This window comes from Oculina patagonica, chromosome 9 (assembly GCF_052425735.1).
Source record: "Oculina patagonica isolate OP01 chromosome 9, crgOcupat, whole genome shotgun sequence".
In the NCBI taxonomy this organism is placed as follows: domain Eukaryota; kingdom Metazoa; phylum Cnidaria; class Anthozoa; order Scleractinia; family Oculinidae; genus Oculina; species Oculina patagonica.
In genome coordinates this window covers 6,958,583-6,985,101 of record NC_135766.1, presented here as the reverse complement: position 1 = coordinate 6,985,101, position 26,519 = coordinate 6,958,583, and the positions used below count along the sequence as shown (strand labels likewise).

The 26,519-nt window shown below is 40.1% G+C and overlaps 2 protein-coding genes across 2 annotated transcripts in view; one reads left to right on the top strand and one right to left on the bottom strand.

The window, feature by feature from the left end:
* LOC144666767 (uncharacterized) overlaps positions 1-25,287 on the bottom strand; it is a 67,887-nt gene extending 42,600 nt beyond the window's left edge. The window contains exons 1-4 of the mRNA XM_078528156.1: positions 24,990-25,287; positions 24,828-24,903; positions 12,530-12,591; positions 4,407-4,467 (exon numbers count right to left, since the gene is read on the bottom strand). Coding sequence (XP_078384282.1) covers positions 4,407-4,467; positions 12,530-12,591; positions 24,828-24,903; positions 24,990-25,061 — 271 coding nt within the window. The 5' untranslated portion in view covers positions 25,062-25,287. The remainder of the gene's footprint in view (positions 1-4,406; positions 4,468-12,529; positions 12,592-24,827; positions 24,904-24,989) is intronic.
* On the top strand, positions 6,848-9,430 carry LOC144666002 (uncharacterized). Its single transcript, XM_078527337.1, has one exon. The coding sequence runs from the start codon at positions 8,055-8,057 to the stop codon at positions 8,985-8,987; it is 933 nt and encodes a 310-aa protein (XP_078383463.1). The 5' UTR covers positions 6,848-8,054; the 3' UTR covers positions 8,988-9,430.
* Positions 25,288-26,519: the final 1,232 nt, after the last annotated feature.

Here is a 26,519-nt window from a genome sequence, read left to right as displayed (position 1 = left end):
AAACCGTCATAACTTGCTGGCAAATTTTAAATTAAAAAATCCGCTTCAGTTATGACACTCTAGAGATATTGACTGATTAGTTTTTGAAAAGATCACAGTCTGCTGTCTCCTACTCGTTCCGCAAACTCTGCCACAAAATCATGTTTTTCCCAATTTGGCGCTAACGAGGCTATAACATCGCCGTTAAGTACAATCTTCCAAATATAAGATGACATACACAATCTTTCATCATTTCTTTATGTCTCTGTAAAATTTGAGCTTAATCGCACCCATAACAGCTGAGAAATAAGCGTTTTAAAAGATGCAGATCAAGCAAAATTTTGCTTCATGAATTTATTCATGCTGTAGGTATCACCCGCGACCTTAAGTATAGGATGCCAAAAGTACATGTATCTAAGGACGTTTTTTAAATTTTCTTTTTTTCCTACATGTAGATCAATAACGGAGTGGAACTTACTGCCCGCTGACTTAGTGAATTGCAAGTCATTATCCAATTTTAGGGAAGCATGTAAACAAGTAAATTGTAACTATAAGTATTTTTATATAAATAGCTTCACGAGTGAACAAATTGAAATTTTACTGTTCTTTACTCGACATTTCATTTTTTTTTTATTATTATTATTTTATTGCAATTACAAAAAAGAACATTAATTACACAGTAAAGTTACATACAATTTAGGAATAGGAAAAAAAAATTATAATGAAAAAACAAAGGTAATTAATAAATATGATAATTACTATACAATTCACTATTACAATTCTCAAGTTATTACACACAGAGGTCTTGTAATAGTGAATTGTAATTATCATATTTATTAATTAACTTTATTTTTTTTTTCATTATAATTTTTTTTTCCTTTTCCTAAATTTCATGGTGTGAAGTGAAAAAATGTTGGCAAAACTGCGGTTGATGCCGTAAAGAAAATAGTTTGAAATTGTCACGAGCGAACTCCGCCGCGCACTTTTATGTCTGGAGACAAATGATACGCCTGTTGCTTTCCCTATTTTCACACAGTTTCGAACTTCTCTTTCATTAACATCGCTGATATTTACTTTCCAATTCGTGCTGTCACAACTACTCAAGTTCAAAAGGGATGCAATCAAAGCTAGTTGAAAAACCAGTGCCATACAGCCAAAATTTAATATTGACCTGTTTTCGTGGCGAACGAACAAGTTGAAATTTTCCTGTTCTGTACTCGACATTTCATTGGCTGAAGTACAAAATGCTGAAATTTATTGTTTCCGTTCTGCTTTGTGATTGGTTAACTTTGACTGGGTGACCCCGGTTACAGTAGCCGCACTGTAATACAACAGAAATAGCATACTGCACATAGGAACTTAAAAGTAGGAGACGTGGTTCTTATCCAGGATTCTAATCTAATCAGAAGCCAATGGAAACTGGGAAAGGTATCAAAGACATTCCAAACAAGATGGCAAAGTGTGCAAAGTTCAAGTACAGTAATAAAACCCAAAACCTGGATAACCGGTATTGAAATATAACAGGAGAGGTTACATCACAATCGAGAGACCAGTTAACAAATTGGTCGTTCTGTTACCTAATGATGAAGAAAGACTTTCTGAATATATACTTGAGAAACACTCTGTTACTGTTAATGTAAATACTAGTTAAACTCGCATTTCAAGTGGCGGGAGAGTGTATCGTCATTGATTATAATTTCATTTAATTACACACTCAGGCACATAACACATGACAAACAATTAATCACGTTTACTAATTACTGAATTACTGATTAATTGACACAGAAACAACTGTGATAAGACAACATCTAAAGGTATGTGCAGTGCTTTAGAAAGTCGTACGTGCGATTTTCGTACGTAACAGACGGTTAAGACGAAAATCGCGCGTACGACTTTCTAAAACACTAGAAATACAAAAACGTAACACCAGGTGGGGTTTAAAGTTTCATTATAACTTTTCACCGGTGAAAAGAGATATTTTGCTCAACTTTTTTTCAAATCCATACAAGCTCTTATACAGGCCCGTAGGCTGGTTTTTGCCCGGGTAGGTTCGTTTTCTTTTAGAACGGACCATTAGTTACCAGTGTCCCACTAATTTAAAAAAAAATACCGTTACTGAAGAAGATTTTCCAGTTGTAGTCGACGGGGGTGAAGGTGGGCGTAACAGTTGACTACCGTGTCTAGCTCCACGGGGGTATCGTAGTGAATGTGCAGAAGCGCAAGGTTGGACAACCTTTCTTTTCCCATTGACGCTCGCATGTAGTTATTCAGTCGTCGCAACGTGCTTGCACTTCGTTCACATTCGCATGATGTTACTGGTATGGTGCAGGCAATTTTTAGAAGAATGCTGATGTTTGGAAAGAGGTCATCATCACAATCTTTGATTGCCACTGCAGGTGAAGCTGGCCTTAATTCCGGTTCCATCGCCAGGTATCGACCTCTCCATCGCATAAGCTCCATTTCAAACATTTCAGGGGAGGGGAGATCATCATTCAGTTGTACTTGTTAACAGCTGCTTCAAGATTAACATTCTTTGAACAGAGAACACTTGGTACGAGACCAAGCAGTGACGCGGCAACGGTCGCCGAAGGTGAAAACTGCTCATTGATGCACATGATGATGTGATCAAGGAGAGGAATTGCCACGTTTCGTTGGAAATAAATTTTAGGATTTTGAGCCTCGGTATTGGAACGATGCTGTTGTCTCGACGTAATTCAAGGCATTTCGGCAGCAGTGCCCACCTTTTCTGCCATTGCAACACTTTGAGTGTAAACAGCTGAAAAGGTTTTGTCACAATCTTCCCTTTGTTTTCGCTAGAAACTAGCAACTTCTGTGATCATGCCATGGGCCTCCACGATGTCAAGAGCTGCTCTCTGTAGCTTAACCGTGATTCCAGCCAGGTGCGACAAATATTGGTACACTGCCATAAACACGACAATGAACTCAAAGGACGTAATACTTGCCAAAATTTGTTGGGCTTCATTACGGTTTGCTGGGTCCCAGTCGGCATACATGTCACCATACTTATCAAGGTGACGTTTGAATCCAATCATTTCGAGAGCTTCTGCAATGAAAACAAAAGCTTGGTAGAAATGCTGATAAGCAGTGTGCCGTTCTGCCCATCTTGTCTTGCACAGATCCAACAGAGGTTTTCTCTTTGTTTCGTTAACAACGTTGTGCTTGACAATGAGCTCAAAAAGACCACTTCTCTTAGGGCTTTTAAGAAAGAAGCGACAGCAATTTTTCAGGCGGTCTAGGACATTACGCACCTGAGGTAAAGCACACGACTTACTGATCACGAGGTTGAGGCAGTGTCCATTGCAGTGAACGTACGTGGCTAACGGGGCCTCCTTCTTGATCCGTGCTTGTACGCCTACTGTGCTAGATGACATGTTACTTGCACCGTCGTATCCTTGGCCACGCATGTTTGTTGCTGGTATATTGTTCTCTTTGAGAAACGCAAGGATGCTCTCTGCAATCTTCTCACCAGTTATCCTTTCCAGCTTAATAAATGTTAAGAACTCCTCTCTAACATCTTTCTTTTCGTCAACGAACCGAGCACAGATAGCAAGATGCTCTTCGTTGTGGGACGTTACCTCATCGGCTAAAATAGAGTAGTAAGGTGCAGCATTTAAATCGTTCAGTATACCCTTCAGAATAATGTGCTTGCCCATGACCTTAATCAATTCATTTTGTGTCTGGGGTGACAAGTGTGTTACACATCGCATTGCAGGAGATTCTAAATGACTTTTTAACACACTGTCGTGCACTGCTAACAACTTAAGCAGGGCAAGAAAATTTCCAGGGTTACCGGGTGGTGTTAAGATCCTCATTATCGCCTCTCAAAGCAATACATTGCTTGCCACAAAACAGCACCGCTCGGGCTATAGACTTCAGGATATTTTATTATGCGCGTAGGCCATATGTATGCTGTACCATTCAGACCGGACCTTTAATGCTGTACCATTCAGACCGGTACATTAATGCTACACCATTCAGACCGGACCTTTTCAGGCGGTGGGGGGGTTCGTCCGAACCCCCCGAACCCCCCCAGCCTACGGGCCTGTTATAGTACATCCATACAAACTCTCATAGTACGCTTTGGTTACCTGTGTATACACCGATACATTATGAAACAACAGGTTTGCAGACAAAAGAAAAATTTCACAATTTTGTTGCATTTGATCTTTAAAGGTAAAAGTAAGGGTGTTTTTAACAGGTTAAACCATTGCCATAGTAACTTGTAATGACAAGAAAACAATCACAACTTGTTCACTAATGATTGGGCATCAGTTGTTACCATAATATTGTGGTGCCAAATGAAAGAGAGTCATAGTATTGATCCCTCTGTTTAAAGTTAAGGTGCTGAAAACAGCAGGAAACTATTTTGAGCCATCTTACCGCAAGACTTAATTGCCATTTCTTACCTTTCGTATGGTCAGCTTCATGATTTTGCATTGGTGTAGTCTCTTGTTGTTGCCTCTCCTCCTTTAAGAATAGGAAAAATGTATTTAGGTTTAAGCTATGTTAGAATTTTGATTTCTCCTGTATTATAGCCAATTTTATCTTAATCTAGGTTTTAGTGATATTATGAATTCTAAATCTCCTTTTTTTATCATAAATATTATTTTATATTGAACCAACAACAAACAATTCCTATGTTGTGCAGTTGTTCCCTTTGGGAATAACTTGAGTATAAACACCATGCAATTCATGAACATGTTGAAAACATTTGTTTCTTTGTAATTGTTTATACCCCCTTTTATCTTTTTAGCCTTGCATACAGTATTTACTTGAATAAGGGCTGCCCTCAAGTAAGTGCACCCCCCCCCCCCAAATAAGCACCGCATTTGGTACAAAAAAGTTAATAAGCGCCACCCCCGAATAAGCGCCGCAGTCCTAATGCAGCTTTCATAATCAATAAAAAGTGGAAGTCATCTTCAGAGTCAAGTGAAAAGTTGTTGTCAGTCGATGATGTTATAAGTCTGGTCCATTGAAGTTGTTTGGCCAGTTTAGCCCTGATGTTATTTAATTTCCTGTAAGACTCGTGTTAAGTTTGTCAACAGTAATTGGTCATTTTCGATCAGTCTATTGCTAGTCAAATTACGTCATTCTGTTTGCAGTCCATTTGGTGGTTCTGTTTATGTCATGTTATTGTAATTTTACTTTGTATACATTTCTATTTTTGTATTGGTAGCTTGTGTATATAATTATATAGCCCTAGATTTTAAATTCTCAATAAACTGAAGATGGCATGAGTCATGCCAAAACATGTCTTTAAAAAGTTGTTTCGTATTTTTAAAATTAGTACAATAATCTACCGGTAATTACAAAAACTGAAAATCTCTAAAATTATGCTTAAGTTACAATAATTAAAATACAAATTATTTATCTTCTACTTCTAATTACAAAAACTAAAAAAAATCTATGAAATGCTTAAAATGGGAAAGAAAAGAAGAAGATATGTACATACACGTATTGCAACATATGTGGGCAATTCCACCTCATGGATGTTACAATTCAGACTAATTTTAATTTAGAACTTTTGACTTGCATTGTCTAAGGAAAAAAACATGTTTTAAAACTTTTCATTGATGTACAAGTCTGTGCACCTTAGTGTGTTAATTTGATTATTTCCTTTTTCCAGTTGACTTATTTGTGCCAGAGAAATATTGAGAAAAACGACTCTCATGGACGTTACATGAAAATCAACCTGTAATCTAGTGCATTAGCATTACTTTAAAAAATTCCTGTGAACTTCCAAGCATTTTCAATATCTTCTCCATGTCAATGTACTTTAGTGATTGTTTTAACTGAAAAGTTTGTTTTCACTTCCATTGTCTTTGAGTTTTTCTTGGAGACTAAAAATGTAACGTCATGGACGTTACAAAAAATTGTCATGGACGTTACACTATGTGAATATTTCTTCTTCTAGTTTATCAAATACATGTAAATAAACTTTTTTCAATTGTTGGGCTCTACCATTTGTAGTATACAATATTTCTTGGCAGTTGGAAATGAAATTATCTTAATAGTTAATGTAAAACCTGTGGAATTATTTAAATTTTTGGGGACATTTCACGGTCCTTACATGACATACATTGTATGAACCTGCATTTTCAGCAAATCTTTTACTATGAGCGTGCTCTTTATCAACCCAAGCCTGTCTTTTGGAAAAAACTGCCCACTGCTATACTGCCTAACTATCTTTGACCTTTTCCACAGACATTGTAAAAGTTTTCACTTTTTTTACTGCCGTTAGTTTAAAAATGTTACAGTTTACCAGAGTTTTTTTTTCATCAAAATGTTCCTTTTTGATAAGTAACAAAGCAGCATAAATGTTTTAAGAATCCTTCAAATAATAACTTAAGGAGAAAAAGAAATGCACAAAATATCATGGACATTGCGTAACGTCCATGACAGAACTTCACTTCGCTGTTGCTATTTTTTAAAAATATTTTGGATGAAGTCTTTATCAGTTATTTGTCAACACAAATGAGGGAATATTCCTAAGATAATTGTTTGTATTTACATGTATGAGCATTTTGAAAGCATGGTTTTTGTAAGTTAAAAATGTGCATCACAGACATTGTAAATTATTAAGAAGATAAACCCATATTTTGGGGACCCACCCTAAAAACAAGTTGTTTTTCTGTATACTATAACATGTCTACAATGCAGTGCAGGTCATTATTCCATCTGAAATATCTTTTGAAAAAATATCTTGATTTTTACACCTCTCATGTAGAATATTTGCCCATGTACATATCACAATAAATGTACCGATAGTTCTATCCAACATGGCATGTGTTCTCTGACTATCCTACACTACTGGTACTTCTGGGTTCAAACCATAACTTGTGGGCAGTGGCTAGACCTTGCTTGGAGCCGGTCTAGAATGGAGCAGTAAGGCGCCTCCTTCCCTCCACTAGCCTGGGTGGACGTCTTGGGCAAGTGTCAGTACACCCTTAGCCTCCCTTGACCAGGGTTACGGTTCCACTGTCTTGTGGTGGCTAGGGATAGCCAAGGCTATGGGAGTAAGCCCTGAAAGAAAAAACCGGAGTGGAGTCCCGTGAGGCGGTTGCATGGCATACTTGTCACCTTCCGGCAACTCCTGCATCCTGGTCTGTCCCCAGTCGTCTCGACCTTGTCTTGCCACTGGATACGGCGCATTAGGACGAGAGAGTGAGGCTGATCCTGCGCAAGTCTCCCTCACTTTAATTCAAGTCACGCGCAAGTCATGACATCACCACCACCTATTATTCAAGTCCTGTGGCGATGGGGGATCGGCGAAGCAGCAGGTGAGGATACACTGGGAGCTGTAGTCGTGAACCTGTACACAGGCGGCTCAGGACAAGTGGTCGCCCTTCACTGGACCGAGGCAGCAGTGGAGTCCGGCAGCCTCCTGAGTGACCGAGCAGCCCTCTTTAGGATCGCTCTGCTCGCCTCCGTAGCATGAGGACGGGGCTAGAAAAGGTGCCCTAAACATAGCCTGCCTCACCTTGCCCTGGCCAGTATACCGCGACTGGCGGGGATCCCTCTTTCTGCGGTCGAAACCAGAGAAAGAAGAAATCAAAAGTGCTCACCTTAGCATCTTGGAACGTTAGAACTCTGCTTGACAACACTAAAGCTGACAGGCCAGAGAGAAGGACAGCTTTAGTGGCTAGGGAACTTGATCGCTACAAAGTTGACATCGCAGCTCTTAGCGAGACTCGCCTCGCCGACAAAGGCCAGCTGACAGAGACTGGTGGCGGCTACACGTTTTTTTGGAGCGGACGCAGCAGTGAAGAGCGGCGGGAGGCAGGAGTGGGATTTGCCATCAAAACAACACTCGTCCGTCAACTTACCTGCATTCCTGAGGGTCACAACGATCGTCTCATGAAAATGCAGCTGCCACTAGGACAGAAGACAAATGCCACCTTGATTAGTGCCTACGCCCCAACCATGACCAACCTTAATGAGATCAAGGACAGGTTTTATGAAGAGCTCGACGCCCTCATAGCCTCTGTTCCAAAATCAGAGAGGCTTGTCATCCTGGGCGACTTCAATGCACGCGTCGGCACTGACCACCAAGCATGGCACAGAACCATCGGAAACATGGAGTTGGAAAATGCAACAGCAATGGTCTCCTCCTGCTTAGACTATGTGCCTCACACGACCTGGTTATCACCAACACGATGTTCCGCCAGCCAACCCGCAACAAGACAACGTGGATGCATCCTCGCTCACGGCACTGGCATCTCATTGACTATGTCATCACCAGGGCCAAGGATAGGCGGGACGTACGAGTGACCAAAGCCATGTGTGGTGCCGACTGCTGGACGGACCATCGCCTGATTATTTCAAAATTGAATTTTTCCATCCAGCCGAAGAGAAGGCCTCAGGGAAAGAAAGTCCCCAGGAGACTTAATGTAAACAAACTGAAATGCCCTTACACTGTCCAAAAACTCCAGCTTAACCTGGACAACAAACTCGAGAACCTCCAACCAAATCTTGAAAGTGTTGAAGAGAAATGGGCATCCTTCAGGGATGCAGTTCACTCCGCTGCCCTGGAAACTCTTGGCCCTGCTACCAGACACCACCAGGACTGGTTCGACGAGAACGACAGTGAGATACACTCTCTTCTTGAAGAAAAACATCGTATGCTGCGTGCCCACCAGAATGACCCAACCAGCGTGGCAAAAAAAGCTGCCTTCGCCAACATGCGCAGCACAGTCCAAGCTAAGCTCCGCTCTATGCAGGACTCTTGGCTCAGCGCCAAGGCCAACGAGATCCAAGGATATGCCGACAGGCACGACACAAAGAGGTTTTTTGATGCACTGAAAGCTGTCTATGGACTACAGTCCTCTGGATCCTCTCCCCTACTTAGTGTAGACGGCTTAACCCTGCTGACCGACAAGAAGCAGATCCTAGACAGATGGGCTGAGCACTTCAACAGTGTGCTTAACCGCCCTGCAGCGATCAATGACCAAGCGATTGCTCGCCTGAAGTCCTCAAGTGGCAATTAACACAGAGCTGGACACCCCACCTACATACGAAGAGGTCAACAAAGCCATCAAGCAGATGACCACTGGGAAAGCTCCAGGCCCCGACGCTATCCCTGCTGAGGTATACAAGACAGGTGGCGAAACCATTCGCAGTCAGCTGACAAGCCTGTTCCAGTCTATGTGGTACCAAATGCAACTGCCACAAGAATTTAGGGATGCCACAATCGTGCACATCTATAAACGGAAGGGAAATCGCCAGTCCTGCGATAACCACAGGGGAATATCCCTCCTGTCCATAGCAGGCAAGATCCTGGCCCGTGTCCTGCTCAACCGTCTGCTGGAACACCTGGAGCAAGGCCTCCTTCCTGAGAGCCAATGTGGCTTCCGTGCGGGTCGAGGGACCACGGACATGATCTTTGCTGCCCGTCAGCTCTAAGAGAAGTGCATGGAGCAGCATCGCGACCTCTACATGACCTTCGTCGACCTAACTAAGTCCTTTGATACAGTCAGCCGGGAAGGCCTCTGGAAGATCATGGAGAAATTTGGCTGCCCAAGCACATTCATCACAATCGTCCGCCAATTCCATGACGGCATGATGGCCAGACGATGGTGAACCATCCGAAGCCTTCCCAGTGACCAACGGAGTCAAACAGGGTTGTGTTCTGGCCCCGACGCTGTTCAGCTTGATGTTCTCGGCAATGCTGTCTGACGCCTTCAGGGACTGTGATCCTGGTCTTGACATCAGGTACCAGTACAACGGAAAACTGTTCAACCGAAAACTGTTCAACCCCAGGAGGTTGCAGGCCGTCACGAAGGTGAAGGAGACTGTTCTCAGAGACTTTCTCTTTGCTGACGACTGTGCCGTCAATGCCAGCAACAAGCAAGAAATGCAAGCCCTGAACAAGCAGTACCACAAGCCGCAGATAACGGTGAATGGTCAGACACTTCAGGCAGTTGAGTCTTTCACATACGGGTACCTAGGCAGCACACTCTCTCGCAATGCAAACATTGACGCTGAGATCAACAACAGAGTCTCCAAGGTATGCAGCGCGTTTGGGAGACTGCGGGAGAAAGTCTGGGAGAGAAGAGGAATCAGCCTCAATACCAAGCTCAAAGTCTACCATGCTGTGGTCCTCACCACCCTACTGTACGGTTGCGAAACCTGGACTGCATACAGACGGCATGAGAAGCTGATCAACCACTTCCATCTGAGGTGCCTCCGAAACATTCTCCACATTCGCTGGCAGGACAAAGTCCCGGACACGAAAGTACTGAAGCATGCAGACCTTCCAAGCGCCATAACCATCATGCGCAAGGCCCAGCTGAGATGGGCAGGCCACGTCTCTCGCATGCCAGACGATCACATTCCAAAGCAGCTCTTCTACGGAGAACTCTGCTCTGGCAAGCGCACAGTTGGAGGGCAACGAAAGCGCTACAAGGACAGTCTGAAAGTCTCCCTAAAAGACTTTAACATCAGTACTGAGTCCTGGGAGTCTCTTGCCTCCGACAGACCCTCCTGGCGCCAATGCATCACCAAAGGAGCCCAGGCAGCGGAGAAACGCAGGTCCTGTCAAGCCGAGGAGAAGCGAGCAGCACACAAGGGAAGAGCCGTCAGCACAAACAGCACAGCCCCTACCCACTTCTGCTCCACATGTGGGAGAGGCTTCCTTGCCCAGATTGGCCTTATCAGCCATCTCTGGACTCACCAAAGAAGTTAGATGTCTTATGGTCATCTTCGAATACGAAGGACGAACAACATATAAATATTATGTAAAAAAGAGTATATTAAATATTAAAATTATGTATTAAGTATCTTCCTTTACCATGTAATAAAGTCAACTTTCGTTAAAGCAGGCAGACTCGGGGCGTCCTTTAGTGTCCGTAATAACGAGAGTCATTTCCAGTCAAACCTTATTCGCTGGGGATCTGGATTTTGTCTGTAATAGCGAGTGTCTGCAATAGTTGGGTGTCCGCAAGGCGAGAGTTGACTGTATCTGAAATTTTTTCGAATTGGACTTTCCACATCCTTATCCTTCAACATTGAAGTTATAACTTCGTTTTCAACCATGCAACAACCATGGAACAAGGATGTCAAAAAGGTGAGACAGCGGCATTTACGTGCCGCTGCCTCACATGCATCAGTGAAATTCATCACTGTTTTGTTCTTTTAAACTCCTTTTTGATCACATATAAACGGCGACTTTGCTTGCCTTACTTTAGAACTGCAAATATTTGAACAGTTAACAACCATTCACCGAAGTGGAAATAGCTAGTGGTGGATATTTACTGAGCTGCGAAATTGCCATGTCCTTACCTTGTACACAGAATAAATCAGGCTACAGATGTGGATTTCAGTGGAACAGCAATATCATTTAACTTAATTTGGCTCTTATCTTAATATCATTTTGCCATTTCATGTTTTAAACCTTGCCCTAGCTTCTACCTGTGCATCCTCTCTTGCTAGTATTAAGTTGTACTCAGTTTCTGAACATGTCTTTAAAAAGTAGTGATGTACATGTAAGGGCTTTAGGCAATGTCTACTGCTTTTATCATTTTTGTTTGCACGTAATGGCATTCAGAATATTTTGATAGGCTTCTTAAGGCAATTTTACTTCACCAAACTGCCAAAGATCACTTTAGAAGGGTGTATTATGGGGCCCTTGTGCTGTTAAGGGCTTAAACCAGTAAAGCTGCAGATCCCACACCCATACGATGGAGACCCTCTTGGTTAAACTGCTAATGGTGAAAACTATGAAGTATCTTTCTCACAATGAGATTACCGCAAAAGAAACTCTGGCAACTAAAAAAGTAGCAAGGTTAGGTAGGGGTTTTTTCTGTGATCCCTGAACTGACAGCCCCAGCCAGAGGCCAGAAAAAAAAAAGCCTACAGGTAATAAATTCACTGAAATTCTTGACTAATTTGGATAAATTAATGTAAGCTACATGTAGCTGGGGGAATGTTGCGTGACAAACCCAACCAATGGCTTTGATGGAGACTATAGCTTCCAAAAAGGTGTTGTTCTTTTTATAACACTTGAATGTGTCTTTCAGATCAATATATAAACTAATTACAGAACATTTGTCTCACATTTGTATTAAATTTTGTTTTGCTCAGTAAGAACATGCAACAGATAGTGATTCATACGTAGCAATGATACGAATGATAAAAATGTGAGTAAATAAAGTTTGTGCTGGTATTGCATGACGAGATATCGATAGGCTTAAAATATTAATATCAATAAAAATGACTCATGTAGTTACTGGTACATTTTGACTTTCATTCTATTTCAGAGTGAAAAGACAAGTTTACAAGCAAGCAGCTCTCTTTAATGACTTGCAAGCAAATAACTTATTTGTTTTGATGTGGTACTGGTGAATTTCATGAAGCCCAAAAACATTTTTATCTTAATTTATGACTATTCGTCACTTTGCACTACATGTATTTGTTCTATTCACCATTTGCAACTATTGGCTATTTGCTATTTGGGTTTCCCAGATTCTTGTTGGCTGAATATATCCATGTAGCCCATTAACTGAAAGAATAGCAACACTCTGACACATACTTTCACTCTTTGAAGAAGATGATTACTCTTCACAGTTTCTGCCTGCAAGAACTGTTGGAAACCTACATGAAGATTTAAAATATTAAAATTGTCAGAAGAAGCAATAAAATACCTTATTGTTACAGTCGAACCCCGCTTTACGGACACCCACTTAATACCGACACCACGGTGTTACAAGCAGTTTCGTTGGTCCCGACGAAAACCTCATACATTTTCTCTAAAATTATCCCGCTTAATACAGACACCTGTTAATACAGACAATGGACACTTTTCTGTGTCCCGAGTAACAAACTGTCATACATTGTCCAGGGGCGGATCCAGGATTTTTCAAAGGGGGGTGGCTGTTTTCCAATATTTTTGTTTACTATATTGTTCAAGCCCCAGTTTTTTTAAGGGGGGGGGGGGGGTTTCAGGCTTTTAGCCAGGTTTTTGAAAGTGGGAGTGCAAATTATTTTGGGTCTGAGGCTCATATTTCATGGAGCCATAGGCTTTATCCTCCTAGGGGGGTATGGGGGCATGCCCCCCTCAGAAAACTTTGAAAAGTTGAAGCCTCTTAGACATGATTTCCGCGATTCTGAGCAGCGCTATATTGCTATCAATTAAGTTATTAAACCACTGTTTTTCCTTGATAATTTGACAAAAATTGATATTCTTATCTCAACTTATATATCTTGAGTTATATTTCGAAGAAAAAGTCTAATTCTTACAGAGAGATGAACAGTGATTGAAATTTAAAATTTGACAGGCCACGAACTTACAGGAAAGAACAGATTTGCATTGTTTTGCTCACTCACGTGCTTGTGAAATCACATTGATGCGAAAAAACGGTAAGAAAACTTGCTTAAAAAAGATGTAAACGGAGAAGAAAATCATTCCAGCAAGACTAAAACAACTCTTGAAAGCTGAAAGGAATCTATTTTTTTTTAAATTATATACACACATCTTTTGTTACATTATAGCCAGAGGTTCGTAAAACAGGCTGTCGAAAATCTCCTATTTTGGAAAAATGGCCGTCCTTAACTTTGAACTGCCGCCTGACTATGAAAGGTGGATGAACATTGTCCTTATTTTCTATTTTAAAAGTTTAGTTTCATTTTTCTGGTGGATCAAGGGGTGTAGCTAGCCACCCAATCCAACCCCCCTGGATCCGCCCCTGTTGTCAACCCCGCTTTGCAGACACATTTTTCTGTGCACTGTCAATTTTCATTGTTGCGATTATTGCTTACTTCACCTTGATCAAATAATGACAGAATTCAACAAGCTAAAACAATTTTATTACAAAAAGAAGTTTAATAGCGTGACATGCAAAGGTTTTGTCGAATCTTCAGTCTGCCTAGTTGTGTTTCAAGCTAAACGCTTCCGTGCAAAGTAAAGTTACCAACTTTTTGAAATGATCTAGAGTCTGAAGAGTTTAAGAATGGGTACGGTTGACCAGAGTTTCAGTTACACAGGAAACTTGTTGCCGTAAAAACGTTTGCCTTCGTCTTTGTGTCGATAAAACATGTATCCATGACTTTTTTCTGAGACCCCGCTTAATACAGACAATTTGGTCTGTTGGTGTCAGTATTAACGTGGTTCCAAGGTAAGTTCGCAGGACTTATTTATTATGGTATTTTTCTCTTTTAAGTTTTCACCCATATTTTGGACTTAATTGGTCACATAACCGACCAGTTTTCCAGCAAGTGACACCCTAAACTAGATCAAAACTCTCTAATTTTCATAACCTATTCCAGACTAAACTGCTTGAAAACCATACCCTTCACAGCAGCACATAGTAGTTGTTAATAATTGGTTTGCTGTTTACCAGGAAGTTCAGACCAGTCCCAACTAAGATTAAAAATACTTATAATAATCACAGGCTTCCCAAGCTCAAAAGTCATCTTTTTTAATGTGTTTTTGAGAGCCCTTCTGGCGGCCAACTCTACATACATGGTGTATGCGACAGCTTGTGTATATATAGAGAAATGTATGGGAAAATCACGGAAAGCCATAGAGGCAAATTTAAAGCAAAATTTCTCGTTCTTTACGAGTCTTTCGACCGCCTAAGTACACGTATGTGGAGTGAATTTTATTGGGCTTTATGGAACTGTTGGTTTTATTGCGATTCGGGACTTTTCCTTTTGAGAGAGCGATTTGTGGAGTGAGCTCTGGTCAGCGATCGATGGAGTGGTCTGCCTTTCCCTTTTTTCGAAGAGGAGACAACGACTTCGAATAACTTCGCTAAATGGCGTCGGAATGGCTTTAAATTCGGCACAAGACACAAGTAAGTGAGAGTGATAAATGATCGTCGCAGTGAATTTCCAATTTAAGCAATTGGAATAATGAAGCCTGAAAGAAAAAAAAAGAAAAATTCAGGGCTTCAACGTTGAATTTTTTTTAATTTGTATACTCTCTTGTCGTAGGAGTGGAGGGCACTTCAATCATGTTTTGGGCCTTTTGTATTTGCTGAACCACTGGTGTTTTTTTAAGGATAAAGTACATTCCAGTAAATAAAACCTGCACTAGTGTTCCTCACAAATGGCATAAACGAAGAGGGGATAGCATTAACCCAGAGCCAGCCATGAAATCTGTATTAAGAAAAGCTTCATCTGACATGGCTGACACACTTAAATTACTTCCAGTCACTTGATGATGCCTGAGGAAAAGACCCTACTGCCAAAATTAACATGACATTACAACAACAATAACAACCATTTTATTTTGCCAAAATAAACAGAAATAATTATAGCAGAAAATAAATTAACTAAAATAGGCATAAAACTACCCAGAATAGAAATCCACTAATCAAGCTGAGTAGTTACAAGGTTGTACATAACAGTCAGGCAGATTCCCCACCTCCTTTGCATTAAACTAGGGTTTTTTTTTTCAGGAAGGGAGGGACGTTCAGTTGAATTTCTACTTTCTTCACTCTTCTTCAATATCAAAGCCTTAATCTGCCATGATACTGTTACCAGCATTAAGCTTGGATACTTCTTTATTTCCTGAAAATACCTCAAGAAATCCACTCCTTGTGAGAATTTGTTTATCAGATATTTAAACTCAGGGTTTGTACGGGTCCTGGAATGTTTTGGAAATCTGTTAAACTCAAGTAACAACTGAATTTTTAGAATTTGCATCATAAGAAATGTATGGAAGACAGTAAGGAGAAATAATATTGAGATCTTGGGAGTGAAAGGGTTAATGTGAATTTTAGAGTCCTGGACAGATCAATCTGAGTCCTGGAAAAGTCCTAGAAAATTGTTTGTGAATCCCTGTAAATCTGTGTTCAGCTGTGAAACAAACATAATACATCCCTTTAAAACAACTCCCACAAGAGATTTCAAAGTATTCAGTGATGGATTTATAATTTGAGTAACTTTGTGATTGAAGTATACAAGTAAAATGGGCACTGGATTTTTATTTTAGTGCAATCTATGATTATAATATTATAATACAGGTACAAAGAAAACACTTTTGAAAATCTGTGCTCGCAGATTTTCTTGAGTTAAGCTCTCGAAAAGCAGTTAGATTGAATTAGCCTTCACCCTCTGAAGCCGTTTCAGTTAGCTTTACGTCAAGGACAGCATTTAGCTCTTCTATCTGTTTTTTCCTCTCTGGAAGCGACCGCTCAGGAGCTATTTTTGTCCAGCTGCAAACTGATGGGCAACCAAATTGGTTTCAGTCCTCTTGAACTTGTGTCAAAGCACACAAAATTCTCTTGTTGGAAATGCTCCAAACAAACTTTGGTATAAGCTTATACCTTGAAATCGTTCTTAGGATCTCTTCTAATTCTTGAAATCCATACATTAAAGCAACAATGTAACAAGCTTGAGTAAATGAATGTTTCAAGTTCGTCAATAATGTTGCAGTAAATTGTAGGTAAAGCGTAGTTGGGATCGCATTTTAGCGATTAAATTTCTCTTACCTTGACGAGTTTTTTATCGCTGGGAAAACTATGGAAAGATATCTCTTTGTTAGTAGAGATAGTAAAGCAGTTATACACACGGGAGTATAAACACTCCATATCGAAATCCACGCACAATACTTCACTTCCAGGAAAAGCGTGTTTGTTTACCCATTTCAGACCACGTGATCAATGTATGACGTATCAAGCTAAAAAGGTCTATTGCTTAAATTGGAAATTCACTGCGACGATTTATCACTCTCATATACATCCGCAGTTCATATATGAATCATTTCATATACATTACATCAGACACAAGTAAGCGACACATTTGAGGTAGGTAAACTTTTTTTAAAAATAGATAGTTATTTACCCAATTTTAGAGAATCTGTGATTTTCCCATACATTTCTCTATACACACAGGCTGTCGCATACACCACGTATGTAAAGTCGCCCGCCCGAAGGGCTCTCAAAAACATATTAAAAAGACGACTTGTGAGCTTGGGAAGCCTGTGTTATAATCAGAAAGAAAACTATTATTTAGAAAACTAACTTTAAAATTAATAAAAAATATCTAAAAGAAAGAATTAACAGAAAAATCCGCCAAAAATGCTCTGCTTTAAATTTACACCCAAGAGCTGTAAATTGCTACAATTAATGTTCTCCTGCAGTTTTTGCTATTTGTTTGTTTAAGCTCATTTCCATTGGGTGATTCCAAAAAATATCCATATCCTGCCACAAGTGTCTTCAATGATATATCCCCCCCCCCATCCCCATTTCCTTTGAAAATTCCAAAATGCTTTATGTGCCCACCCCAAGCCTCCCTATCCCATGAAAAGGGTAACCAAAAACGGAAACGCTTCAAAACGCTATCCAAAGTGAAAAATGATTATGTGTGGACATGGGCCAACACTACAGACTTCAGAGGATCAACAAACTATGACTACAGGTGGCCGAGCTGTCCACAATGGTTAACAACTTAAAACACACAAATTGTATCCGAAACACACACAAATTGTATCTGAAAAGGAGGACCACGAGGTTATCCCTATTTAGGTCCCCTAACTAAAATTACAATCTAAAATTTAAAAATTTCTATTGCGTAAATAATGAGCAATTTAAAATTTAAAAATTTAAAATATCTATTAAGTAAATAATTAACAACCTAAAAAATTAAAAAACTATTTCGTAAATAATTAACAATCTAAAATTTAAAATCCAAAATATCTATAACATCTGGTACTGTAACATAACATCTGATCTGGTACATGTTTCTGCGTTCTCCCCTTTTCTTGCGAGCAGTAAAGACCTCACCAATGTTTACCTTTTTTACCTTTTTGCGCGTACTTAATTTCGCGAAAAGTCAGGAGCCGAATTTCGTGAGTAATTTTCACAAATGCAAGAAAAAGTTACTCAAAACAGCAAAGATGATACACGTAGCCTTTGGCGATACACCTTATATTCAGTAGAACCTCTTTCTCAACTTTTTGTGTCAAACACAAGCAGCCCAAGCTCACGATGAGAGGAACTGAAATAATTAACATAATACTCTTTTGAAATATGCGAAACATGATTCTTGCCTGGTAGCATATGGAGGTGTTGTGTTACAAAGGTTCATATTTATAAAGGATTGTATGGGAGAAAACACTTTCGAATTTATTTTATTAACAAATCATAAAGAAGCCTAAGACATGTTTAAACTGTCATAAAACACGATGGGCATTTGAGAACACAAGGAGAACCGCATCTTTCTTTGCTTTATGATATAGAATTAAAAAAGTAAAGCGACTGAACGAATATGAAAAGCAGAAAATAGTTTACGGGAAGACCAGAAAACTGACACAATTTCATTCAGTATTCGACATAAAATAGGCTCAGCATTTCAGGTAAGTTAGTTTCCTTTTAATCTTGATCTTGTCTTTTTGAACTTCAATAAACTTAAACATAACATAGTAGTCTCAATGACAGCCGTCCCCTTGCTTTGTTCGATTTGCACAAGGTTTAAAATTTCCAGAAAAGCTATTGCTTTGGATCTTCCTGTAAACCTTATGTTAATTGTTGTCACAATTTTCTAGCATGAATAGACAAATTAAGAGAAGATTGTCAAGGAAAATCTTCGAAAGAAAACTCTCTTGCTCACTTTCCTTGCGTGTTTCACTCATGCAACTCAAGAAGTCAACACCGCGCCACAATTTTTCCTGCCTCCTCATACTATCACTTCGTTAACATCAAAATGAAATGTCCAGTTGATTTATACTAATAAAACAATTACTCCATTTGCCTTGTTGGATACGATTGTTTATAGCCAACAAGGCACGAGGCACGAAGCACTCGAGGAAAGCTGATAAAACATAGGTTTTTAGCCAATCAGAGCACCCGCAAACTCCTATCTTTATTATAAAGCTTAACATAATGATATTTTGACAATAAAATCAACTTATCTCAATGTCTTGTTGTTATGTCTGTTGCTATCTCAGCTCTTAGGTGGATCCAAAGCGTTTTAAGCGAGTTAAGTTATTTCGGGTTTACACTGCTAAGAAGAAGTACGCTCGTCGTGAGCTTGGGCTGCCTTTGCGTCGACATAATGACACCATTAGTACCAACTATGATGACACGGAAAGACAATGACTGGCAAGTGGTAATTCAAGTTCAAGTGTAAAAGGGTATATTTTTTGCATTGAGAAGACTGGGCCGATTTGTTAGGCCAACTTCATCCCTATGGCCTCCTAAAGATGGTGGCTGATCGGACAAGTTGCATGTGTGACATCTGTTCAAGGTTGCTGTGCCAATCGATAGCAATCGATGAACAGTTTTTGTGCGGTTATCGATTGATCATCGCTTGACTGATAACAAACGATACCAATTAACTAATTTTATCAATTGACATCAATTGGTTTTCGGATCTTCGATTTCCATCGATTGAATACCCCGGGAAATTTAATAAGCTACTCAAACTTCTTGTTTTAAATAAAATGTACTTTGTTGATAAAATTGATGTTAATTGAAGAAAGAATTTGATAAATGAAGGCGTGAGCGCAAGAAATGCACTTTGAGTTTTGGCCAAATTGAAAATTGTCACAAACAACTCCAAATTTTGCACGCAAGTTTGTTTACGTGTGCTCAACACTGCCCTGTATTTAATTTTGCTGGTCTTTCCTTCGTTTTCGAAAAATAACACATGCAAAAAGACAAGGTTATTGCTGGCGTGGCGTCTTTTGACTTTTCTTTTACAAACTATAAACAAAGGAAACCTTTTGTTTCTCAAGACGATGAAGTCAGCTAAATTTTTAGGGTTAGGGCCGAATCGCACTAGCGGACAAGTTTTAAATGTCATAACATTTTTTACAAAAAAAAATTGTCGCGACAAGTCAGAGACATTTTGAAGAAAACAAAAGGTGTAATTATTAGTAAAATAGCTCTGCAAGTGCTTCTGCCATCCCTGTTTATTTCTCAGCACGGCCGTCTTGGGCAAACATCAAATATGCAGTACAACGCGGTAAAAAAATCTAAAACAATTGGCATTTAAAGTACGCGTTCTCATGCAGTAGAATAATGAGTCGTCTCAAGATAACTTTTTCTTTTCTCATTCTAACATTTGGCCGAAACACTTCACTTATAAATACGCTTTGCCTCTCGCGAAAAGATTTTGCGGCTGGATTACGATAGTGAGAGCCACATCACGGTGCATACTATCCCAACAACTATTGAGTGCGTGTTGTTTTTCGGTGCAATTTGGGCCAAACACAATAGCCAATCAACAACGTATTGTTATCTAGCATTACAAGGGGCATGGGAATGCGACTTGTCATGAAAAGTCCTGCCTTGAGGCAGGACTTCGGCCCCTTTGATGATTTGTCCGTTTTGACAAAATTTGCCCTTGTCCAACAAGTCGTTCGCACTTGTTTTTGCAATTGTTTGACAACATCTATCGCGCGTGCAACGCGGACCAATCATAAGACAACTGCTTCTTTGTTTTCCTGAAATGTTGGACAAGTTCTAGGTCTCAAAAAACGCACTCGCACTTGTTTTCTGTGACAAGTGACACGTTAATGATGAAATCAATCAATTGTTACAAAATTTGTCCGCTAGTGCGATTCGGCCCTTCGTAGCCCTAACGCAAAAAAAAAAGCTTAACACTAACCCCAAGAGATTAGGGTTAAGCCGTTTTAAGTTTAGGATCAGAGTCAACCTCAACCTTTAGATCGCGCTTTTAATGCAGTAAGCTTTCACGCCAGTTTGCTTGCAGCTAGCTTTTTCTGCAGTCTGCTTGCGGTTAGCTAGTTTTTGTTGTTTTGGGCAAGACTATTTTACTCTGTTACCGTTAGCTGTAATTTGCCGAGGTGAAAGTGAAATAAAGACTCTCACACATCTACAAAATCCCGCGAAAACAAGATAAACTTCTGAGGTTTTCGTTCGCACGAATCGATAGATTGATTGATGAATATTTAATGAGGCACAGAAAAAAATTTTGAGAGGGGAGGTCCCCTGCCAAACCTATAAAGAATTTTTTAAAGTCTAAAACCAGGTCACTTATTGGCAACTTTGTCGCGGCAGAACCCTAGCGGACCCTGTAAAACTCGCGTTGACGAAGTTCCCGGCAAGAAACCTCTTGTTTTAGGCCTTCTATGTGGCCAGGCTCAAAACTACCTTGTTTGCAACGTTTTTTCCAAAGCGCTAAACAGCGCTGTTGTACAAAACAAAGGCAGAAACATCACTCAGTTCTTTGGGCGATGCTGTAACTTACGGGTATTCAGACTTAATGATGTCCTTCAACCACCTGGCAGCCACACTTGAGCTAAAACTATAAACTTCTTTGTTTTACTTTCAAATGCGCCATTTCGCTCATAATTTTCAAACTCTTCCGCCTCTAACATGTGACCTTACGTCACAATGCAGTATCCAGTCCTACTCTATTTAAAATCAACAAAAAAAAACATGCGCAGCGAGTCGAAGACATGCTTGTTAAATGGTTTCTCGCCTTCCGTAGACGCTTAGAAAACCCTACAGGGAAAGATGTACACGTGATGCGTTGGAAAACTCAGACTGGGAGAACGTAAGCTTGCAAAATGCCTTTTTTTTTGCATACATCATTTCTGAAAAACGAAGCAAGACCCAGCGAATTTGAATACAGATCAATGTTAAGCACACGTAAACGAACTTGCGTGCGAAATTTGGAGTTGTTTGTGACCCCGGGGGGGGCACCCGGTATATTTTTGGGTGGGGGTGTGCCGCTGGGAATTTGAAGCCCTTACCCTATACCAGACCATGTTCAGCTGATTCTTGCAACCCTATACTAGACTAGACACTGAAAATCCCTACCCTATCCCAGACTTGCATTTTGTTAGAACTGTATCATTATCAGTGTTTTAATGGAAAACCATCTGTGAACAACGATGCCGCGATGATTTTATTTACGTCAGGAGCCCATCAACTGGAGCCTTCATCTCCCATACTAACCCTTGGAGTCAACCCTTTCCCGTATTAATTTATTTTTAGAACTCATCTCCCGGGGTCTCTCGCGGGAGATTTCGCACCTCTGTCAATCATTTGTCGCATTCCGCTAAGGCTACGCAAGTTGTGATATCTAAAACAATGGCGAAACGAGAAGGGAAGACTGCAGAATGTTGTTCCTTGTCGTTTTCTAAATTCAGTATTTCATCGAAGGAAGACATCAAGTAATGCTATGACTAAAAAAACTGAGGAATTTTGTACAGGTCTGTCAAAAAAGTAAGAGCAATTATTCAAATCGAAAGGCGCCGAGACCGATCTCACAACTGCAAAATTACGAATATATTTTGCAAATAGGATGGATAGGCGCAACAGATCGGTCAATATTATTTGCCGTGTAATTCTTCCGATAAGAAGGCGGCTTGATAAAAGCTTGATCGATTCTAATCGTTGTTGTGAACAATAAATTTTACTGGGTTGTACACACCAAACGAACGTATCAATGGTATAAATTCATAAACAACACATTGCAAATCAAATTCTACAAGGCATTCAAAACTCAAGAGTGACATTTCAGACAAGCGCTAGCTTGTGAACGCTTAGGGTTGACAGGTTTGGTCCTTCGTGGCGAAGGCACTAGACAAAACATTAAAATAAAAATCTAAACAACCCGTTCGGCTTTAGAATTCTCCAGATAGTACAGGCATAGAGTTATCTTTGGAAACATACAAAGCGAAAGAAATGTACAGGGATTGAAATAAGCGGATCACACGGTCTCTAACCGAAGAAAGATGTAAAATTCAGGCCGTTGGCCTGTACGCGTATAATTTTAAAATTGTAAGATGCGCAATATCTCACCTCTGCAACAGCGACTCAACGATCTCTGCCATAATTCCAGTTGCTGAACTTTAGAAGAAACAAACACATATCATTTTCCTGAGGTTTTATTCGAAGCATGATGATTGTATATTGGCTGGATCTTGTAGCATACAGATAGTCAAAATTTGCATCGAAGTCATAGTGTTCGTCGCCGTATCAAAGAACACGCGTTCGCCACAGCTCGGCCCATATTAATTTATTTCTGCTTTCGTTCGGGAATAGATCTTACAAATCCAGCTCAAATCTCGCAGTACTGTTTACGTCTAACACTGCATGTAATAAGTCTGTGCAAACCAGAAATCGGTAAGATTCAAACAACCAATTGAAGCAATTACATATTTCCGATCAACGCCATGACTAAACTGACTTCATTTTCAAAGACAAAAAGTGCTTTATTAATTAACTTTTAACCGTTATTCATTCATGAGTAAACCAGGCTCTCTCGGCTGTAAAATCAGGAAAGAAGCGAACATTATCAAGGAAAACGGACAGGGAATGTGCGTACGACATTGGCCGCCATTTTTTTTTTACATCGTCGCCCTAGCTGCGCTGCATGTGGTCTGACCACAGGAGCAATGTTTTCGTGGGAAATGTGTTTCTAAAAATAAAAATATACGGGAAAGGGTTGACTCAAGGGTACAGTACGTATGGAGGCTCCAGTTGATGGGCTCCTGTTTACGTTTAGGAAAGCCTCTTTCTCTTCCGAGTTTCTGGACTATATTCGTCATACCGTCGATCGGTTTCCCGGCAAATGCTACCCTTTTCTAGACCAAAACTCTCTGATTTCTATACCCTATCCCAGACTAAACTGCTTGAAAACCATACCCTTCACAGCGGCACATACCTATATAGCTCATGTATGGGAGTGCCCCCCCCCCCCCCGGGTTTGTGACAATTTTCAATTTGGCCAAAACTCAAAGCACAGGCAGACCACCCTATGTGTTCGTAGTTAATTATTGTTGTTGACATGAGACGAACAAAAGAAATTTTGAAATTGATAAGGGCTACTGAAATAAAGCTCTTGAAATTACATATCTAAACTACCGGTACATTTCGCTCTAAATATCTCAATAAAGTTAAAGTTGAGGCCGGTAATAGAGAAAGAGGAGACAAGGCTTGCAAGTCGGCGGCCGACAGCAGCGACCTCCTCCACTTCAAACCAGAATTAACGCAAAACTTCTGAAAATCTCACCTATCTGACGACGGCTATCGATCGGTGAGTTGTTGCTCTATCTCTTTGCCGAATTTGAACTTCATCCCTCCAACAATTTCCGAGAAAATCCGCGCTGAAATCATGCATACGGCTTATTGATTATGATCGGTGCTCAACTCAGCGACCAGAGAAATCCCGAACATGCCGGCCGTTTCAAATTCACCAATCAGCGCTTGGCATTTCGCGGCAGCCCGCCACGGCTCATAACCTGATTGGTGAATTTGAAACGGCCGGCATGTTCGGGATTTCTCTGGTCGCTGAGTTGAGCACCGATCATAGTCAGAAATCCGTATGCATGATTTCAGCGTGGATTTTCTCGGAAATTGTTGGAGGGATGAAGTTCAAATTCGCCCCGCGCAGGCGAAAAAATGCAACAATTGAGTCGATAAACATTTCATTCAACTTTATTGAGATATTTAGAGCGAAATGTAGTTTAGATATGTAATTTCAAGAGCTTTATTACAGTAGCCCTTATAGATTTCAAAATTTCTTTTGTTCGTCTCGTGTCAACAACAATAATTAACTACGAACACATAGGGTGGTCTGCCTGTGCTCAAAGTGCGTTTCTTGCGCTCACGCCTTCAATTATCCAAACAACTCCTTTAATGGATTTTCATCAATTGCCAAGATTCTAACTATAAAATATGATAATTGTCGATTATAGATTTTATCAATTGCTAACGCTGCACCCTGGGCAACGGGCTACTCAAACATATGGTACAGAGTATTTCTTCTTTGAACTTGAATAAAATATAAAATAGTGTACAGAGTATGTCCATATGATAACAAAATGTTCCCGAGACCTGCCGAGTTAAACTTAAATCTAAGTAAAATTCACTGGTTCTTCAAATTTCATGAAAAGTAACTTATCTTACCGCTGGAAGAACTGGCTAAACTGGAGTCATAAACCTCAAGTCCGGTATTGTTCCCTCTTGACTGACTTCTAATTTTCTGTTGATTGACAGCAAGAAATATTGATCACTTTCATGCAACCTACATATCTTATACTTTATACAATGCGACAAAGTTCAACTAACTTGTTCGAGTAATCTTAATCGAAGTTTAGTAATTTCATCCCTGACGACCCCCTTCTCCCTCTTCTCCGCCATGTTTCTGTTCCTGAAAGCGTCCTCGTCCCCAGGGCCATCTCCGCTTACAGTGAAGTCTATTCGCTTACACGACCTCACCTGAGTTGTTTCGCCTACACTGAAGTCGATTCGCCTACATCAAAGCTTACTATGTTCCGAAAGATAGAAGAGAGGAATAACTAAATAAAGTTCAATGTTAAAAAAGTTTACCTTAACTTGTTGGTACGTGTGTGTTATTTTCGCCGAAGCAAACAAGTAAAAAGCGAGCAGACTAAGTTCTAAGCTGTCACACAACATAATTTTACTTTATTTTGTCACCAGGCCGGGGGCCAAAGACTCGCGGATTTTTCGTATCACAATCATCGCCGGTAATTTGACGTCACATCCGGTCAAAAATGGGCATAAATGTCGAGGCATTCGATAACCTGCGATCAGGCGTTTTTTTTCCCTTGCAAAGATGAGAGAGGGAAAAAGAAGCGAGGGAGTGCATGATCTCAGGTTAGGTATTCGAGCACATCGTCTCCGCGAATCGTCGAAAATAATTTTCAAGTGGACGTGTTTGTTTCGATTTTTTGAGTTATTTTTTCAAAATAGCTCTTTAGTCAGCGCGATGGACCTGTAATCAGTGAAGTATGTGTGTTTGTCACACCAATCAGATTTCAGGTACTATCAGAACCAATCAAATTGCAGTTTATAAAGGCGAAGTAATCTGACGAAATTATGTGTCGCAGTGTGTCGCAGTTCGTTTTCGTTGAAAGACCTTGAAAGATTTCAGCTCGAAGATTTTAAATTGGTGAGTTGTGAATTATCATGGATTTGAAACGTATTTTGTGAGCTTCGATACAAAGTTCCCAACTTCGGCCCGAAATTAATAAAACCTTCTATAATTATGTTATCAAAAAGGGCTTTGCTTCTCTAAACTGTTGGAAACAAATGTAATAAAAATAAAAAACTTTTATGTTCAGCAAGCCGTAAACATGTTGTCTCGAACAAATTAGTCTGTCGCGTCGGGTCGGCTTCGATTAAAATCAATAAACCATCCAGTTTCATCCGGTTTACAAACGCAGAAGACTTGAAATATTGAAGACAGTGAAGATTATGCCTCACAGAAATCGTTAAAAATGTGTTTTCATACAAAAAAGTTAAAACTTGACCAAATTTCTACCTGCATAAAATTTATTTCTCGGGAAATCACTTGCGTTATCGCTGATGCGAAACGTTGTCTTGCACTTCAAGCTACTTCAACTTTCCTTGACAAGCTCTAAAATCTTCGAGTTCAGAAATCGCCATGACTTTCGAGCAACATGTCTTGTTTCTCCTCAACTACCAAAACTTCGAAAGTTCAGTCGGGCCGAAGTTGGGAACTTATCGAAGTTCGCAATTTGATTCGCAAACTCGCAACGTAATTGGCAACTTCACAACAAAGTTTCCAATTTCCCAACAAACTTCGCAAAGCGGGCAGCCAAAGTACACACTTGC

Bases quoted from the DNA above. Each gene is read 5' to 3' on its own strand.
- LOC144666002 (XM_078527337.1), top strand. From the start codon at position 8,055: ATGGCACAGAACCATCGGAAACATGGAGTTGGAAAATGCAACAGCAAT.